Below are 19,777 nucleotides of genomic sequence, written 5' to 3'. Positions count from 1 at the left end.
ACCTCGGGCATATGGCTGAGCCTACAACTGGCAATAATATCTTCCACTTAAGAGTGGTTTTGATCTAGAGAATGAGTGCAGTAATCCAATAGTTAGCTTAAGAAAGAGCTTCTCTCAGTGAAAATTACCATTCTGAGCAAAAAACCTGGGCTTGAGTAAATATTCCCACTTCGCAGAGCCTTCTCAATGAAAGGGTCCAGCAGATCATATTAGTGTCTCAACGAACTCAAGCTTGGGAACATGCGAACCAAGGTCACTTGAGGGTTTCAAGATTCCATGACTGTATCATCCTTCAGCAATCTACCAGGTATCAGTGTTTACAACCCGGGAGATCAGCCGACATGACTGACACTCTGGAGCAGCCCCGTTGCTGGGGTAGCTCTTAACACCAGTTGCGGCTTCTCAGTTGACACAAGTCACTATCTAAGGGGAGCGCGGGTCACCAGCTGCGCAGTCCACCAGTTCTTCCAGTCCCTCGGTTGCCTGGGCAACGTGACAGCAGCTCGCCGCGGGGTCGGAGAGCAGCCTAGACAACGCAGTGCGCAGGCGCAGCGCGAGAGCCAATGGGCGCCGCCGAGACGCGGTACCGCCGGCCCCTCCCCTTCCCGAAGGGACTCGGGGGCGGGGAGGCAGCGCGCCGCTTCGCCGAGGCCGGCGGGCGGTTGTAGGTGGCGGAGGCTCGGAGGCTCGGCGGTTCGGCGGCGGCCGTCTCGTAGGTTACGCACACAATCACTCCCTAGGGACAACCCGGAGCCCGCCCAAGCGGCTGCGCCCTCACTAGATCGGGGCACCCGGGAGGAAGCCGGCGCCGCGATGGTGCGGGTCGGCGGCTGGAGGTGCAGCTGACCCGGGGCCCAAGGGGCTGAGAAGAGCCTGACCTGCTCCCAGCCAGGCACCAAGCGCTGCCCCGCGCGTCGGTCTCCGGCTTCCCGCCCGCGGACTTCCAGCCTTCAGGGTCACGCCACTCGCTGGAAGCCCTGAACTCTGCCCCCCAAGCCCCGGTCCCCCTGCGGGAATGTTCAAAAATGAGTACCAGGTAACCCGACATGGCTCTCCAAACTGTCTCTAGCTTTCTCCTCTTGGGTGAGGTGGCTTGTGATCCGGGGAAAAGACAAAGACACCCCATCCCACCCCACCCCCGCCAACCCAGTCACAGGGGATTTTTTTTTTTTTTTTTCCCGAGGTAAAAAAAGGATTTACGGATGAATGGAATTTACCCCAATAAGATAAAAGGAAATCAACCAAGGTCCACACGCAAACGGTTTGGGTTTTGTTCACTCTCCAGTTCAGTGCTTCTCAAAGTGTATAAATTGTGATTCTGATTAAAATGCAGATCTTACAGCCCACAAAGCCCTCCTGAATCACACAATCTTGAAGACAGGGCCCAGAAATTTTGTCTTAACAAGGGCTTGGGGTACTCGCTATTGATGCACCATGCTATCTCAGAAGCTAATTATGAGTGAATGCATGAATGGGTGAACCCAGAATGAAAACACTTTGGCTAAGTGCTGTTTTCTTTTTCCAAAACTGGGGTTAGTGAACATCAAGTATTTGGCGTACATCAGGATCACTTGGGGTACTTGTAAAAAATTCAGATTTCCTGATCCTCTACCCAGAGCTAGTGACTGGAATCTTTATAGATGGGATGAGTTAATTTATCTTAACTTCCTTCCAAGTGATTGGGATGCAGGTGGAACAAGGACCACACTCTTGGAGGAACCTTGTTTCTGGGTATTTCTCAGTCACCTTGACTATCTTAGGGTATCTCCATGCATGGCCTGCTTTCCTCACTTCACTGGGCATCTCTATGTTTGCTGGTCCCCTTGCTGTGTCCTCTTCACTTCTGTTTGAGGTTACACTAGGTCTTCTGTTTACCATCCTGGTCCAGGTGCTAAGAACTTTTTCACTGTGTCTGAACAGTACTCCCTAGTCTCCAGGGCTTTGTTAATTTTATCTTTTCACCAAATACCACCTATCACAGAGTATGCTGCAGTTCTCTTTCATTAAAAGGTTTAGAACAAACTTAGAGTTTGTCTCACTTCATGTAAGTGTATTAGTATAAAGAAGCATACGCCCCAGGCACAGTGGCCCCAGCCTGTAATCCCGGTGACTGGGAAGGCTGAGACAGGAGGATCACAAATTCAAAGCCAGCCTCAGCAACTTAGCAAGGCCCTAAGCAACTCAGCAAGATTCTGTCTCTAAATAAAATTTTAAAAAGAGCTGGGGATGTGGCTCAGTGGTTAAGCACCCCTGAGTTCAACCCCTGGTAACCCCTCAACCCCAAAGAAGCATATGCCTACTATGGGAAACTTGGAAAACATGGGAGAGCAAAAAGAAGCAAGGAGGAAGTAAGTTTGGTCTCTCACCAAGTGCAAGGGGTTTTCTCTTTAAAAAACTCAGCTGTCTCAAATTTAAAATTCTTAGTGAAATATGACCCAACCTCAGAAGCTATAGTAATTCTATCCCATATACAGTTTTCACATAACGCCTCCTGAGGAAATGAAATTAAATGTCCTTATTTTAAGTGATTATACAGTAAAAGCCAGAAGCAAAAATATCTTATTGAGAAAAAAATTAAAAGTTGGAAATTCTTTACAAAAATTGGACATTTTCTCCTGTGTTGCTTAATTTCAAACCATATTTACTCTCATTTTAGATTTTCAATTTTTGTAATAAATTCTTCCTCAGAGGAAGTAATCTTATATAATTCCCCTCTTACAATTAAATTTTGTGAACATTTAGTAATATCTTCAGCATTTTTTAATAAGCGTGTCTCTATGTTCTCAGGTTTACAATTGGGAGCAAATTGACTGTCTATAGAAATAATTCTCTGCTTTTTTCTTATATATTCTTCTGCTTTTCTTAGACATTTCTAAATGGATTGGTGTTAAATAAAAAGATCTAGGAATGTTCAAAATAAGAATTTTCCCTGGAATTCTTCCCAGGCCTTTTTTTTTTTTTAATTAGTACTAATCTATTTAATTTTCCCCTCTTTTGAATAATCTTTGATGGCACTATTGAGTGTGCCCTCACTCTATGCCAAATTTTGTGCTTGGTGATTTATATTTACTCTCCTTTGTAATCCAACAACCCATTTTACAGAAGAAATTAAGTAACTACAAGGTCAGATAGTTTAGAAGCCAGTTTTGGAGCCCTGGCCTGTGTAACTAGAAAGCTTGTATTCACAGATAATTATCAGAATTTAATGACTTAATGTTTGAGAATTGAGTTTAAACCCTTTAGTCTGGGTAGCATAGAATATTTTGCAAGCATGATCTATATATGTCAATTAAATGAGCCCAACATGTAACATTTGTGTGGCATAATTTATCATGCTTTAAAAATAAGTTTGTAAACCACTAATCCAAGGTGATCTAAGTCCCAATGGCTATGGTTTCAATACAAGCAAGACATAAAGTAGGAGTAATAACAGGGATAATGTTTCCTCCCAGACCTACTTAACCAACAGATGCTTTGCATACTGGTTTTAGACTAGGTGGTGGATCCTATTTCCTCCTTAGCATTATGTTTCACTTTAATTTAAATGTCTTGTTTTTATTTTCTAGGGAGGTGCATTTGTGGAAATCTTTAGTGCTCAGGGAAAAAATCCTGGTGCAAAATGGAAGATCCTTGGTAGTCCATCTGTGATTTGGAAAGTAAGTGTGAGAAATTACAGCCACAAGGAATCGTGGGAAGAAATGTGAATGTTATAGAATGTTATGAATGTTATAGAAGAAGGGATGTGATCAAAGTTTCAGAATGGTTTCCCCTGTTCTTGTTCTTTGACTCCAAACCCTTTCATGATATCATGGCCGAGGTCCTCCTAGACAACACGCCTGAGCTGTGTTAAGATTTCAGCACATGATTCATACTGCTTCTCTGTATGACAGTTCCTGCTATATCATTTTAGGTGACTTCACACTCAGTGGGGAAAATCTCTTTAAGCCCTGGGACCCTTAGTTTCTTCATTTTTTTCACTTGTTATGACCTCTTCCACCTGGCTGCAGAATTCATGCCCACTGTCATACCAGAACTTAACTCTACAAACCGCAGGATCCCTGAAATTACTGAGACCCCAATCTTTGTTTTTTTGTTTTTGTTTTTGTTTTTTCTTTTTCTTTGAATCCAGGACCTCGCACATGCTAGACAGAGCTTTCCCACTTAGCTATATCCCCATGCCTTTGTTCTGTTTTAATTTGAGACAAGGTCTCACTAAGTCACCCAGACTGGCCTTGAACTTACCATCCTCCTGCCTCAGCATTCAAGTGGCCCAATCCTGATTCTTAAGGTTGCTTGTTCATTTACTCTCCACGATGTTCTTTAGTCTAATTGGGACCTTTAGGCCATTGACCCCCCTACTTTGCCCTTGTGTTTAGTTTTATATACTTATTTTCTGTCTTCACTTCTTTTTCTCTTCAACCAGCAACCAAAGTCTGTAGTTCAATCACTTTCTGGTCAGGACCCTGACCTTTCATCGTGCCTACTTGGCCAACCCTTTCTGAATCACCAGTTTTTTTTTGTTTCCTTGCATTTGGTCTCCTCAGTACTGTTGAAGAAAATATCTATAGCCTTTCAGATTGATAACAGTGTAAATCCAACCTGAACAGCCCAGAAAGTCATCCTATTATTTTCTTAGTCTCTAAAATGATTATTTATCTGCAATCTGCTGGTTTCCAGATTCCCTACACTCATTCCCCCTGGCCACACCTAGGAGAAGCCCTGCTCACTCACCAGAAGACCTCTTGCCTTGCTTCACAGGGAAAACAGGAGCCATCAGATAGAAGTTGTCATAGAAATCTGTATCCATCCCTTTCTTTTTCTCTTTCACTCCAATCCTGTATAACCAAAACAAAAATGCCATTCTAGGGACCTTAAGGTCTATGAATAATTTTTAAAACTACTATTGATTGACTACTTGCTGTTTGTCAAGCATAGCACTAAACACTTCACATTTGTAATGTTGTGTAATCTAAGCAATAACCTTGTGAAGTAGGTAGCTATATACCCACCTAATAGGTGGGAACACTACGGCATGGAGAGAAGCTCAAAATTACACAGCTGTTACTATGAACGAGAGATAAATGGTCCTTGAGAGTCTGTAGTGGGAAGATGAAGAAGGGCTTCCCAGAGGAAAGGATATTTGAGTCCTAAGACTCAACTGGGCACAGAATGGGGCCAGAGGCTAGAAGAGCATTTCAGGCACAGAGAAATATGTACAAAGTCCTTATAGCAGGAGAAAGCTTAGAATTTTCAAGAAACTGAAAGAAGGTTGTTGAGGCTAAGATGGAGAAAAAGTGGGAGTGGGAAAGGTAGGAGATGAGGTTTGAAAAGCCAGACCAGGACCAGAGTATGCATGGTTTGTGACCACAGTGAAGATTTTAGTAAGCTATTGAGAGATTTTAAGTACATGCCTAACTTGAACATAGATGGAATAAATAACATGTATGTTCATTTCATATACAAGGAATTTTAGTTGGGATGGATGTAATACAGACTTGTTACTTAATTCTCACTCATTAGTTACAATGCATTTGTTAACATATACAAAAAGTCCAACATAATGCCAAAGAGAGAGAATCTGTTAAATATTCTCATGTGAAAAGGAAGTGTTTATATTTGGGAGCGTGGAAGTACTGGGAATTGAACCCAGGGATACTCTATCACTGAGCTACATTCCCAGCCTTTTTTATTTTTATTTTGAGACAAGATCTTGCTAAATTGCCCAGACTGGCCTTCAACTTACATTCTTCCTGCCTCAGCCTCCCGAGTAACTGAGATTATAGGCATGTGCCACTGCACTCAGGGAAGTGTTTATACTTAAAGATTGAGAATTTTCTCCAAGATAATAACTATTCCCATGAACACTGTGACCGATAGAAATTGGACTCTTACATATTACAGGTTTTTCATTTCCAGGTGTTTTTTTTCCCCCTGATTCTCCTACCTTAGCTTTTTAGTTAACCTAAATTTTAATTCATATTGATTTTAATTAAAAGATATACAGAATTTCATCACTACACAGGAGTAAAATAATGCAGTGATTAATTCTATTTGAGTCATGGCCTGAAACCAAAGACCTTCTAGGCTGTATATAACATAAGTTAGATGGTTTCTTGTACCATGCTACAAAATGATATTCAGCCCTATGCAATTAGACAGAAATACATAGATTGAAGGGGAAGAAGGACAATTAAATTCTGGAAACTCTAAAATCAGTGACCTGGGATTCCTGGAAATTGGAGAACTTCTTATCATTTGGAGGAAAGATGTCTTGATATAATAGGGGATTTGCCAAGTGGCTTAGTGTGGCTTTTACATTCCAGTTCCCAGTAAGTCTGAGATGAGAGTATCATCAAGGCCTGAGCCTACTTTCAAGTCATTTGAGTATAGGATTTTTCCCCCAGTGAATTTTCAGTTTCCATTTTATAGAAGAAGCAAAAAAAAAAAAAAAAAATATTCTCCAGTTACCACTGTTTTCATTTTGTTCTATAGGAGTTTGATAAAGAAGTTAAAAGTTTTGTGTTTGTCCTGGAAGGCAGCAGCCAAACAAATAAAATTCAGTTACCAAAGGAGAATAAGCAAATCCGTAAGTACGATTTTTTAATATCGAGACTTCACATTTGATAAGGTTATGCTTTTATATCTCATAACAGGCATATTAGTATGACTTCTACTGGCTGTTGATGTGAAGTGATGTGATTTTTTTTTTAATGTAGAAAGTATCTACACCAGGATCTGTATTAAGCTTTTTAAAAAAATGTATTATGCCTTATTAACTACTGGAAATCTACAAGTAAGACTTAGAAGATGATTTAGTAGCCATTAATTTTAATAATGATTGCATTAATTGAACACTAACTCTGCATCAGGAACTGAGAATTTTATATTTATTAACTTTTAATCCTCATAATAGTTCTTTTACAGATGAACAACCTGAGGTTGGTTCCCATCAATAACTTGGGTAGTTAAGGCTAAGTTTTGAAATAAACTCAGGAGTTCCTAACATATAGAGGAAATTAATTTGAGGGAAAAATCTATCAAAAATACTTGATAGGACATTAGTTAGTAACATCATAATTAATATGCCTTTAGGAATATTAATATCTAATAAGTATAACTGTGAATTTGTAATTTAACAAAAAACCTAAAGCATTGATTTCAATTCTTATTTTCTTTGGAAATTAGAATATGAATTTTAAAGCAGAAGGAACCCCGAGAGATCACATAAACCCAGTTATCAGCAGAGATAAGCTTAAAATTCAAGCCTCTGCCACCAGCTATTGAGAAAACTGATGAGATTTAAGAAAAATAATTTTTCAAGATGATTAATCGGATCTTCCATCAGCTCTATTCTATGTTTAGGTATTTAGCAAATATAAGCAGACAGTTCTGTTTTTTTCATTCATCATTTACTTAGTCCTTCCTTAAGAACCTTTATTGAATACCTACTATGCATTAGGGACAATGAAAAGACCCGTTTATTTTTTTTTTTTCTGGTTTCCGAATTTTAATTTAACTTTCTGAACTTACATGAACTCTATGCTTTATATACCATTTCTAGCTACTACATGCATGTTTTAGATTTCTCAGACAGAAACGAAGCCATATGCAGTCATAGACAGAAGATAATATTAGAAGATGATATATTTTAAAGTAGTTTGCCAATGTTTTAACTAACGTAAGAAATAGAACTTAAAGAGAAGAGTTAATCATTGTTTTAAAAGATTTATTAATTTACCAACAGCTATAAACCATGGGATCTTCCATAGTGCCTGTGTGTGTGTGTGTGTGTGCGTGTGTGTGTGTGTGCGTGCGAGAGAGCGAGAGAAAGAGAGAGTTTAGTGGCAGATTTTTTTTATTTCCACATAAACGAGGTGAACTTAGATGAGCCAGGGAAACATCTAAAACTGTATTTTATTCTTACTAGAGACACAGTCCATCTGTTCCAGGATATTGACTTTGTGAGACAGATTACATTTGATTTTCAGGAACATGATTTTATTCTAAGTCAGTATGAGTTCTTTTGTTTTTTTCTTGTTGTTGGAGTTATAAAGCCCACCTGGACTTCCATTTAATGGCCTTAGCATCTACACACATGGTCATGTTATTGATAAAATCAGTCGCTTCTGATAACCTTCTCATTTGTCCCTGAGAAAAATCCCTCCTCTATCCAAAGCTAAGTGTTGAAATATAAGCTCCTCTTTCTTACTCTTATCTAAGGGATTTTTTTTTTTTGTCAGAAACCAAATTTAATGTGTTATAATTACCTTTTTAAATGGAAAGATGATGACTTTTAATTGGAAGAAACAGGAAAGATCTTTTAGTGCATTTCTTGTATAATGCCTGTAATTAAAAATTAATCTTTTTTCTGGATCACATGCAGCACTGTAACAGATGAAACAGTTTATAGTGTCCTGCACTCATGCTGCTAAGATTAGTTACTGGGAATTATTCATAACAGAAATTTATAGTTATTTTCACTTGCATGATATGACCTTCTGTGTAGGGTTGGTATGGTTAACTTTCAATTAAATGGCATGTCTGGAGTAGAGAAATGGCTTTCAATTAACATTTCTAAATTAAGTTCAATTACCATTATGTATTACTATTTTAAGAGTAAACACACACTTTATTTATGCAAACTTGACATTAGGTCCTTCGTGTGTGTTTCTGATTATATTAGGTACTGAGGAAGAAAGTTTAATAATGAAATTATGTATGTTTAAATTCATAAATAACAATTTCTGAATTAATTTATATTTGATGATTTCTAAATACACCAAAGTGTTTTCACTTGGCACCTACCAAATAAAGGAACATGTGATGCCCATTATCAGATTGTATACTTCTCCAGGACAAGGACCTCGAATCATCATCTTTGTACCCCTAACTTAGTGTCTGTCACACAGTTGATGTTCAATAAGTTAGTTAAGTTTGCCACGCTAAGAAACTATGATTATTTGGGTTATAATTTCTCACTGTAGCCAATCCTGCCTTGATAAAGGGACTCGTGACTCATTCACTAGTTAAATAAATCTCTGCTGCTTTTCAGCCTGGAACACGTTACACAGAGTTGTCCATGTGAGAGCATCTCTGTCACATGTGAACATCCCTCATTTGGAAGGGCTTCAGGACTGCCTTCGAAGGCTCGTGTTTTGAGCTAGTGTTTTCTCTGCCTCTGGCATCTGAATCAAATGATGGGGTCTCTAGGGATCAGCATCCCTGAAGCCTTGTGTTGTTCTCAGGTTTAGCTGCTCTGGATGATGCGGTCTCCTTTACCAGGTTCTTCTCTCAGGCCTCTCCATACCCCCGCTTTGGTATTTGGTAAACTTCCTCTGCTTAAAAACCTTTAAATGGTTCTGATCTCACCCTTCTACATATGGTGTTCTTGTTGAAGTGACCTGTATTCCCAATGACCAGTTGTCAGCTCTCATCTTCTGTCACCTATCATTTGAGAACGTTGATAGCTCCTGGGTACACTTTCTTCACTGAGCTTCTAGGATGCCCTCCTCCTAGTTGGCTTCCTACTTCACTGGTCTTTCTTAGTCTCCTTTTGTGGTTCTGACTGTTCTCCCCAACCCAACTTAATGTCCAGGTGCCTCTGGACTCAGTCTTTGGCCCTGTGTTTGCTGTTTACTTATGGGCTTTGGACTCACAGATTTAAATACCATCTCTATCTTATTCTAGCTTACATTTCCAGCTCAGACTTCTAAACTCCAGACTTGCACATCAATTGCTGACTTGATATTTTTACCTGGACAGCTTAAATGAAGTTATGTCCAAAGCCCTAATTCTTTTCTCCCAGATGGTCTTCCTCCTGCTACAGGCTGTTCCGTTTTGGTTGTTAGCAACTTGACTTTTCAATTGCAAAGACCAAAAGGAGAAAAAAAAAAAAACTTAATTAAATAAGCTTCTATTTTTCTTTATTTTCATTCAGCCCATCAGGAAGATCTTGTTGACACTGGCTCCACTTTTTGCCCCCTCCAATGCTATTCCCATGATTCAAGACACCACAGCCTTATGCTTAGATTATCAGTAGCCAGAGTGATATTTTTAAATTGGAAGTAGCATATAAAACATGTTACTCCCCTGCTGAAATGCCCTATCTCTTTGAGAGTAAAAACCATGTATCTATAGGAATCTGAGGTATCTGGTACCCTTTTTAAAAATTTTTTTCTAGTTTGACATGACAGTAGAATACATTTTGACACATCATACATAAATGGAGTATAACTTCTCATTCTTCTGGTTGTACATGGTGTAGAGTTCATGTAATCATTATATGCACATAGGGTAATAATGTCTGATTCATTCTATATCCTTCCTACCTCTGTTCCCCCTCCCCTCTCTTCACTTTCCTCTGTCTAATTCAAAGTAATGCTATTCTCTGCCTCTCCCCTCCCCGCACCCCATTGGGAATTAGCATTCGCATATCAGAGAAAACATTCGACCTTTGGTTCTTTGGGATTGGCTTCTTTCACTTAGCATGATATTCTCCAGCTCCATCCATTTACTGCAAATACCATAATTTCATTCTTCTTTAAGGCTGAATAATATTCATTTGTATATATCTTGGTACCTCCTTAACCCTCTGATCTTACTCCTTCCCTTATTTACCCTAATCCAACTGCAGAGAACTCATTGCTGTTTCGAAACAGCCTGGTGCCTTAGCACTTGTGTACAGGCTAGACTCTTGACCTAGAGCTTTCTCTCCCCTTCTTTAAGCAAAAGTAATCTTCTCCATGTGGCCCACCTGACCTGTACTTAAGTTGCAACCTGTACTTCTATCCCTTCTCCACTCTTTATCCTTTTTACCCAGCTTTACCCGCCCCACCACACTTAAATCACCATTTAACATGCTGTACGACTGTTATGTTGATTTGTTGTTTTTCTCAACATCACTAGAAAGTAATGCACTGGCAGAGATGATTTTGTTTATTTTGTTCACTAAGAACAGTGCCTGCAATATAGCAGACACTCAAGTACACCTCTATTGACTAAATGAATGAATGAATGAATGAATGAGCAGCTTCCCTTTGATTTTAGGATGACCCAAATCTTTCACGTGGCCTTCAAGGTCCCACGTGATTAGGTTCTGACGTAACTTCTGCTACTTTTCCTCCTTTGTGTCTCCTGCCAGCCCATTAAACCTACTGTTCTTTTCCCCACAGGATGTAGTATTCCCTCTGCCTGCTGCTTGTTCCTCTCTCCTACTCCCACACCCCTTGCCCATTCAATTCCTGATTATTCCTCCCAGCTACACTCCAGTGTTATTTCTTTAAGAAAACAGTCGCTCATCATCCTTTTCCCCTGCAAGGACCCAGGTTTATATGCTGTTGTAGAACCTTGACTTTCTATTTCATGGGATCAGAATATTAGTTTCAAGAGGGCAGAAGCTATGTCTCTGATTTGCAGCAGAAACTTCAACAATGAGTGCTATACATAGTAGGTATGCCACAAATCTTGTTGAATGATAGGGCTAATTGAATTCATCCAAATTATCCTGTGAGGTGTGAATCTAAATTAGTAGCCCAATATTATGGATGAAAAATAAGAGGGCCCAGACATGTTTACCAATTTGCCCAAAGGATATGGAGTAGTCCTAATGATGGTGTAATTGATGCTTGTTTTATTTACTGAGATGGGATAGGTATACCTCATGTGTTCTTTGTGTGAGGAACCATGGAATTACTTCAGTCCTGTGTTTTCAAGGCACTTGTAAAGAATGTACTATGGTCTCATCCCAACTCTTTGGATATCATGTAACTCTTGTAAAATGTATGTGAGGTGTATAGTGTGTCATTTACTTTATTGAAATGACTATAGAAACTACTGTTTAAAACTCTAATGGTGTTTTACTAATTGGGTTTTAAATATTCAAATGATGAAAGGATCTAATCTCCTAAAAAATAGGCAGGCCGGGCTTGGTAGCGCATCCTGTAATCCCAGCAATTTGGGAGGCTGAGGCAGGAGGATTCCAAGTTCAAAACCAGCCTCAGCAATTTAGGGAGGCCCTAAGCAACTCAGTGAGACCCTGTCTCAAAATAAAAAATAAAAGGGGCTGGGAGGGCTGGGGATATAGCTCAGTTGGTAGAGTGCTTGCCTTGCAAGCACAAGGCCCTGGGTTCAATTGCCAGCCCTGGAAAAAAAAGAAAAAAAGAATACCCAAAAAGGGCTGGGGATGTGGCTCAGTGGTTAAGCACCCCTGAGTTCAATCCCTGTTACCAAAAAAAAAAAAAAAAAAAAAAACAGGCAATTTGTCTCATGCAAATAAAAGATTGTAAAACTACAGAAACCTGCATATTTTAGGAAAAACTAAATTTTTATGTATTTTATGTACTTGACAGACATTTTTTCATTAACAGTAGTTCCACATTCAGTATTAGAATTATTCTAAACACAATGTAGACATGAAGAGTCAATTTAAATTTGGTAGGCCCCTAGAAAAAATATTACTATGGAGTTGATTTAGCATTACTGACACACAGGATCTGTCTGCCAAATGTTATTAAAGTTTTTTTTTTGTCAGATCACACTATATGGTATCATCACACTTCTTTTAATCTTAGAAGTTAAACCTTTTGGAACTAGGGCTTCTATGTGTAAGAAAGTTGAATTACAAAGCTGTCTTTTTTTGAGGGTTTGGAACTTTCTTTTCTAAAAATGCTCATATAACATGCCCTATATGTACAAGTTTTTGTGTTTGAAGTACTGATTCAGTGAGATTTGTGGGATAAATTACGAACATTTTAAAAAGACTGATTTCTCCTGCATAGGGCCAATCAGTGCTGGATGCAAGAGACATTGACAGTGGCTTATTTAAGTTGGCCTCAGTTGATATCTCACTTTGCTTTTGTAGTTCAGAACTCGTTGCCTCACCGGTTCACTACCATCAATATGGTAGAGTCAGATTCCTAGAGAATTTTCTAGGTTAAGACCTCATTATCTCCTATCTCTATTACATTGCTTACTTTACTCTTGGCTCTCTGGACTAACTAGAAACTTAGTACTTTTAAATAAAAGTTACCCCTGTCTGTTTGATGAAAATATTATTAAAACTATTTGATTGAATGTGTTTATTATTTAGCAACCAGGTCTAGGATGAAATATAGGAAGTGATTAAGTTGTTCAGAAATGTGACAACAGTTTACCATAGGGATTAAAAACCAGGAAGTCTCATATAGACTACCAAAAATGTACTGTTATTTTAAAATACTTCATTCTGTTAAGCCTACTGAGTCTGGGTTAGCACAAAAAGATTGGACAGGATGCAAACCTCACAAGTCATCTCTGCTATTTATTCAGGAATAAGGGGTGCAGGGATGAAATGGTGCCAGTGAACCCAATTTCCTGGTGGAAAATGAGCCACTGAACAAAGAAAGGGACTGGGTTTATATAGGTTATTTTTGAGGGGTAGTCTAGTGAGCATATCAGTTTGGGAACCTCAGGAAATAGGTTTGTGAGAATTTAAAAAATTGTTTTTACTGGGCAATATTTTTACTTGGAGAAGAATGGAGGGTCTTGGATCAGCATTTAGTGTTCATCTCTTTCCTTTCAGGGTCCCAATGGGAATTGTATGGTCACTGGGGAAGGATTTATTTGGTTTAGAATCAATGCTTTGGCTTCCTTCCTAGGGACTGTCCTGTCATTGGGAAAGAATGCACTGGGAAAGCCATCAATATATGGCTTTCTTTTTCACTCCCATTTCTCAGGCCTTACTGTTTGTTTTTTTTTTTTTTTTTTTTTTTCATTTTCCATATCTAATAGTCCTGTGTAAGTAGAAAATAGCATTGTTTTAGACCAGTTGCCATTCTGGAAATCTTTTCTCCACCTGTTGGCAGGACTTTATAGGAAAGGTTCACAGACAGAATCAAAACGTCTCTATTTCCTATACATCCCAGGGGGGGAAAGATCCTACATTGCATGTTTTAGGAGGTATGATACTAAAATATCTGTTAAGAGCATCCTAATTGAAAGATCAAGCAAAAGTTCAAAACCTAAGAGAAAAAGGCATTAAATGAATAGATCTGAAAAGATAATAGAAAACCAATTGATCTTTTTTAAGCACTTGCAGACTTCAGCTGTCAAAAATACCATAGGGATTGGTTTTTCTCCAAATATTTTTAATCCAGATGAAACTACTGATAGGGAATAAAAGTTAACAGTTCTTACTTTGTGACCATTAATTAAAAGTGTATTAAATTAAAAGGTATTATAAGTGAAAATATGTTCCTCCATCCATCTGAGTATGGACACATTTAAAACCATATGAACTAGATATGGCTCATCAAGCTTTCAATTGTAGTTGTCAAAATTAGAATTGCTTTTCTTGATCTATTGTTTTTTATTGAGTTGTTTAGTACTGTTAAAACTGTCAGTGAATAAAAATGATTGCCACATGCTTTTATGACCACCTTGATGGGAATCTACAGTTCGATTTTATGTGTGCCTAGTGAGCACAGTTCTATATGTATTCTCTTGCAGCCTAATAAAAACACTAAATAAAAAATTACTTTTTAAATTTTCATAAAAATTTCACCAAGGCCGCAGATGGAACTTTTAAAAGGCAACATTTGTTGTTGGAATTTGATTTGATTTTCATCAACTTTTCCACTTCCTAATGGGGCTGTAATTCATTTATAGTGCTATTGCAGGTCTGTATATTCTTGAAATGCTAAAGCTTCAACTTGTTGATGGCGTGTGATTGTATTTGTTTATGTGCATATAAGTGGTTGGAACATTTGAATGTATATTTTCTCCCTCTTGTTCTAGTTGGACTGATCCAGAGGTTTCTTGTACTTCAGATTTACATACCCCTGGGACAAGACTTCTCCACTGAATTGCTGTAAGATATACAGAACTTCTTTGAATGTTTTATGTGTATTAGACATTTGATCAATTGAAGTGGTACCAATAGTCATTGATTGCAAGTGGCAGTTTTTGCATGAAATAGCTGTGACTTATCAAGTCGACATGAAGTAATTAAATTAATTTAATCGTATTTCTTAGATACCACTATACTCTGGCACTTCTAGGGAAAGTCGATTTCACTTGTTTAAGAGGTTATCAGAGGATTATGATTTGGACAATAAATGACCTATAACCTAGAAAAATATATCCAGAAATTGAAGATATGGGTTCAAATGAAGGGTGATATTACATTTTTGTACTGTTGGCTGTTCAAAATTATGGTTGGTTTAAAATTGAATGAAATAGCTCATTTTAATGGTATTTACTATAGCTCGATATATTGGTTATTCTGGTGTATGTATAGACAGTTTGGAATTTGTTTTAAATGTCTTTGCCAGATTAGTAAAAATGCAAATATGCAACTTTTATTGGTTGAAGTATCAGTTATATGAGATGACCCTTTGAAAATAACGTTTGATATGTATATGCACATAGAATCGAACTGAGTATTATCTAAAATTTAATTACTAAATTTGTATACTTTAAATAAACGGTTGCATTTAAAGTATGCTAATTTCTAATTTTCCCTTGTAATTAATAGTTATTCAAGGTTTAAGCTTAGACTTTTATTTCCTCTACTAGAATAAATAACTTTTCTTGTTAGTTTTATTGGTGCAGACTAAAAGGGAGAAAGAGCTATCTTAATGAGAATATCATAAATTTGAGGTTATTCGTTTCTCTGTTATGATATAAACTTAGGATATGAATGAATTATTGGTATGTTTTTAAAGTAGGAATTTTAGATAATAAGATGCAATTTTGTTTTCTTGGATGATAAAAGATGGAACAATTTATACCTTTGTTTTATTCAACCTTGAACCTCTTTAAATTTCTAAGATCTTCTTTTATCATCTGCCATGATCACCAAGGTTCTTTAAAACAGTTCTTACACTGAGAAGACCAAAGCATTATTTGATGCTCTTATGTACCACTTTCTGATTCTGCAGAAAACGCACTTTTGAGACTCCAAAGACATTCTAAAGGTACAGAGAGTACCACATAAAGCTTTATTTTTAGTGCAGGGGAAAGTGGTTTCTGAAATGGAAGAAGGCAAATTATATTTTAAGCTTTTAAAGTGCCTTACATAGAAATCCAGTTTAGCTCTCTTTATTCTCCTGATCTCTCTCCCACCTGCACTTTGAGCTTCTTTAGAAGCCATGGTGGTGGTGCTGATGGTGGGCACTTTGATCAAAGCTGCAGAAGTTACTCAGCTAAACCCTGGAACAGAATGTTTTGACAGTGAGACCTGTTTTTTTACATAAAATTAAGCCAAAGTTGTACCACCCCAAACATAAGCTTATCGCCTTAACTGAAGCAACATACTGTTGTAACTACTTTAATAATAATGAAAGCTTTAATTATTGAGAAGTCAACAAGTATATTAGTTTAACAGTGCTGGCAAGAAAGTAACTGATATCTAAGTGAGCCTGACTGCCTCTCTACTACCCTGTCTAGTACTCTTGCTCTGTTGAAGGATGGGAAAACATTTTCAGAGGTGATGGGGTTAGTGATTAGATTTGTTTGTTTGTTTGTTTGTTTGTTTGCTTTTGCGGTGCTGGGGATCGAACCCAGGGCCTTGTGCTTACAAGGCAAGCACTCTACTGACTGAGCTATCTCCCCAGCCCATGATTAGATTTTTTAATTCAATTCACTGTAACCACTGATTCTCACCCAAGTTCTCATATCCACATGGACAAGCCATTGGATTTCCCAAATGGTCTTAGTTTTATAGTTCTAGCAAAATCAATGTCATGTGGACAGAAAGCTGAAATGATCAAATAACATGGAGAGGATATTGTCCAGAACTCATGAATTTATCAGATGATAAGAAAATATATTAACTCTATATTAATTTGTTGCTAATAGATAATTAAAATATTCTGCTGTTTGAGGAAGTAATGACAGAAGTCATGTTTTCACCAGAAGGAAAGTACAATGAATGACATATAGAGATTCTCTTTCTAACCGCATCTTTTCTTCCCCCTTAAATGAAAGGGCTTTCTTTCAGCACCCTTAGTGTTTTACTGTATTTCTAGCAGCATAGCTCTAGGCTAGTTTAAATAATACATTTTTCTAACAAGCTTGGAAAGTCACATAGCAGAAAGATAACTGGCTTCTAAAATTTTCCATTGTCAGAATGGGAGAGGCATTTTGTTTTACAAAGGTACCTTTTATACATCAAGAGGTTTTCATAAGTGGCATTTCACCAGCTGGTTTATGAATTTAGTAATCATTTCCTCTGCATCTTCCTGCATCTCCCATCCCCATGGAATGGTTATACTGCTCAGGAGGAGGTTATGCATGTGGATTGGTAGTGGTTGCCTTAGAACCAGCAACAGCTCTGCTTAGGAATTGTTCATTCAGTGAACAAATTATTTAATTCCTATTCTGGTCAGGACTGTGGTGGGCACGGGGATTTGGTATACATGGAATCCGTACATATCTCCCCACCCGCACTGTGACCCTTATAATCCTAAACTACCATCACAGTTCCCCTGATGGACTGTTGGAGATTTCTTTCCACTGGATTTCCAGCTTCCTCTCCTGTCTTCTTGAAGTTCAGTGTCCACACTGAAGCTAGGGTGATCTTTCTAGAAAGCCACTGGAATTCCCGCTGTGAATAAACTCCCAAATCCTTAATAGTCCTATATGCTGTGTTCTCTCCCCTCTCCTCCTCACCTCACTGCTCAGCTCTGAGTTCAACTTGTCACCAACACTGGGTCTTCCTAGCCACAGAGCTTTTTCCTGTATTCACATGCCAAGTGAGGTCTCTTCTTTGAGTTCTGTCTACAAGTTTCTGTCCCCATCTCTTAGCCTAACTAACTTCTACTTTGAAGTGTCCATTCTTCCAAAAGACCTTTGGTGACTTCCTCCACCAACTAAGTGAGGGTCATCTCTTATGCCCTTTCCTAGCTCCCTGCTCCTTTCCTTCATTAAACTCTAAAAGTTTATAATTATTTATTTATTTGATGATGTGTCTAAATTTTAGGGTAAACTTGGAGTTCCCTGAGGACAGGGACCCTGTTTTCCCCCTCAGTGTGATATTCTAGCAGTTAACACATGCCTAGCAGTTAACTGTCTCTGAAATATGGATGAACGGGCAAGAGGAAAATGGATGGACTGGTTAATGGCAGGCCCTAATTTCTGTTCTAATATAGTCTACTCTAAGGATGAAAGATCATTTTACATTTTGATAAATGTTATGATGACATAAGAGCAAGCTCTGTGGAGAATATGCAAAGTATCAGGTAGAAGAAAGAGTGTGGCCAGACCTGTAGTCAAATTCTGCTCTACCTCTGTGGACCTGTGAGCAGAGGACTTAACTTGCCTCACCAGTGGGAAGAGAGTAATAATAATACCTTATAGGTGTGCCATATGCATTAAATGAAAAATTAACATGAAGTAATGACTAATGCATTCCATACTTACAGTGTGTCTAATAATTAAATGATTATCATTCTGAGTACTTTGTTTTAGCTTAATTAATATGAAGAATAAGCCTGTATGGTGGTCATAACTATTACCTCTATTTTATCATCAAGGAAGCGAGAGTCCAGAAAGGTTAAGAAATCGGCCAGAGCTACTATAGACCTACTAACTCTTAGAGATAGGGTTCAAATATGTAGTCTAAACCTACGCCACATACCATACTCTCTTACTTATACTGTTACCTTTTCTTTCTTTCTTTCTTTCTTTTTTTTTGATACTAGGGATTGAATCCAGGAGTGCTAAACCATGAGGCCACATCCCCAGCCCTTTTTTAATATTTTATTTAGAGACAGGGTCTCATTGTGTTGCTTAGGGCCTCACTAAGTTGCTTTGAATTTTTAGTCCTCCTACCTCAGTGTCCTGAGCCATTGAGATCACAGGCATTCGCCACTGTGCCTGGCCAATATTGTTACTTTTCTATCTAACTGTACACACATACATGGGTAGTTGATATACAGTAAATATTTCATTTCAATATTGGTACAAGATGAAAATGTTAAGCCTTTTACATCTTCTTCAGGGGCTTCATAGTATATTTGTATCCTTAGAATTCCAGGAGGGAAAGGTTTTTCATGCTAAGATGTTTCTGCATTTGCCCTTTAGAGAGAAATGCCTGAGCATTAAATGAAGAATTTACCAAATTGTTTTTTTGTTTTGCTTTAGTACTTTGATTCTTAAATGTGATAATTTTCACATTAGACTTTCTTAATCAAAACAAAGTAATAGTTTCACATTCTTTATTAAATCTTTCTTCTAACATCTAAAAATGATATTATTCAAAATCTTGTACCTGTGACTAAAATGGCTTTAGAAATTCCTGACCAGCAGTTACCCAAACACATGACATTTTGCATGTGGACCCAGGAGTGTTTACCCACACATATATAGTCAGCAACGAAGCAGCCAGTCCTTTAATACTTAGGTGTCAAACCTGAAGACTTCCCTGCTTTTTACAGAAGTCATTTTAAATTACTTATTTTGTAGTATTAGTTGCAGTTTTCCAGAATGTTTAAGTGTAACTGTGACTTGTAGGCAAATGATTGAATGTAAAACACATTTTAAAAAATTCTTTCATTTCTGTGGTGTCTTCCAAATTGCATCATGAAGGCAGTGGGCGTCCAGTGGGTTCCTGGATGGGCTTGCAAGGTGTTGCAGAGCCTGGGCTCAGACATCCGGTGCACAGGAGGAACACCCTGAACCTGGGCTCTTGGAAAAGAACCAACTGCATCTTGAAATAGAAATCCATTTTGCTATATTTGATGCTGCCAATCACACTAAGTGATTTTGGAATATTACATTCTTTGACAGGAATTGCATG

General features: G+C 38.1%; 1 protein-coding gene across 3 annotated transcripts in view; it reads left to right on the top strand.

The window, feature by feature from the left end:
* Positions 1-664: 664 nt before the first annotated feature.
* Positions 665-19,777, top strand: part of Cfap20dc (CFAP20 domain containing) — a 230,944-nt gene continuing 211,831 nt past the window's right edge. For all 3 annotated transcript variants that reach the window (XM_047531685.1, XM_047531684.1, XM_047531683.1), the window contains exons 1-4: positions 665-1,036; positions 3,567-3,656; positions 6,493-6,586; positions 14,773-14,845. In XM_047531685.1, the coding sequence (XP_047387641.1) occupies positions 1,016-1,036; positions 3,567-3,656; positions 6,493-6,586; positions 14,773-14,845 (278 nt within the window). In that variant the 5' untranslated portion in view covers positions 665-1,015. The remainder of the gene's footprint in view (positions 1,037-3,566; positions 3,657-6,492; positions 6,587-14,772; positions 14,846-19,777) is intronic.

The sequence above is a fragment of the Sciurus carolinensis genome, chromosome 17 (genome assembly GCF_902686445.1).
Source record: "Sciurus carolinensis chromosome 17, mSciCar1.2, whole genome shotgun sequence".
Classification (NCBI taxonomy): domain Eukaryota; kingdom Metazoa; phylum Chordata; class Mammalia; order Rodentia; family Sciuridae; genus Sciurus; species Sciurus carolinensis.
The sequence above is the reverse complement of the archived record's forward strand: the minus strand, read 5'-3'. Positions and strand labels throughout refer to the sequence as shown.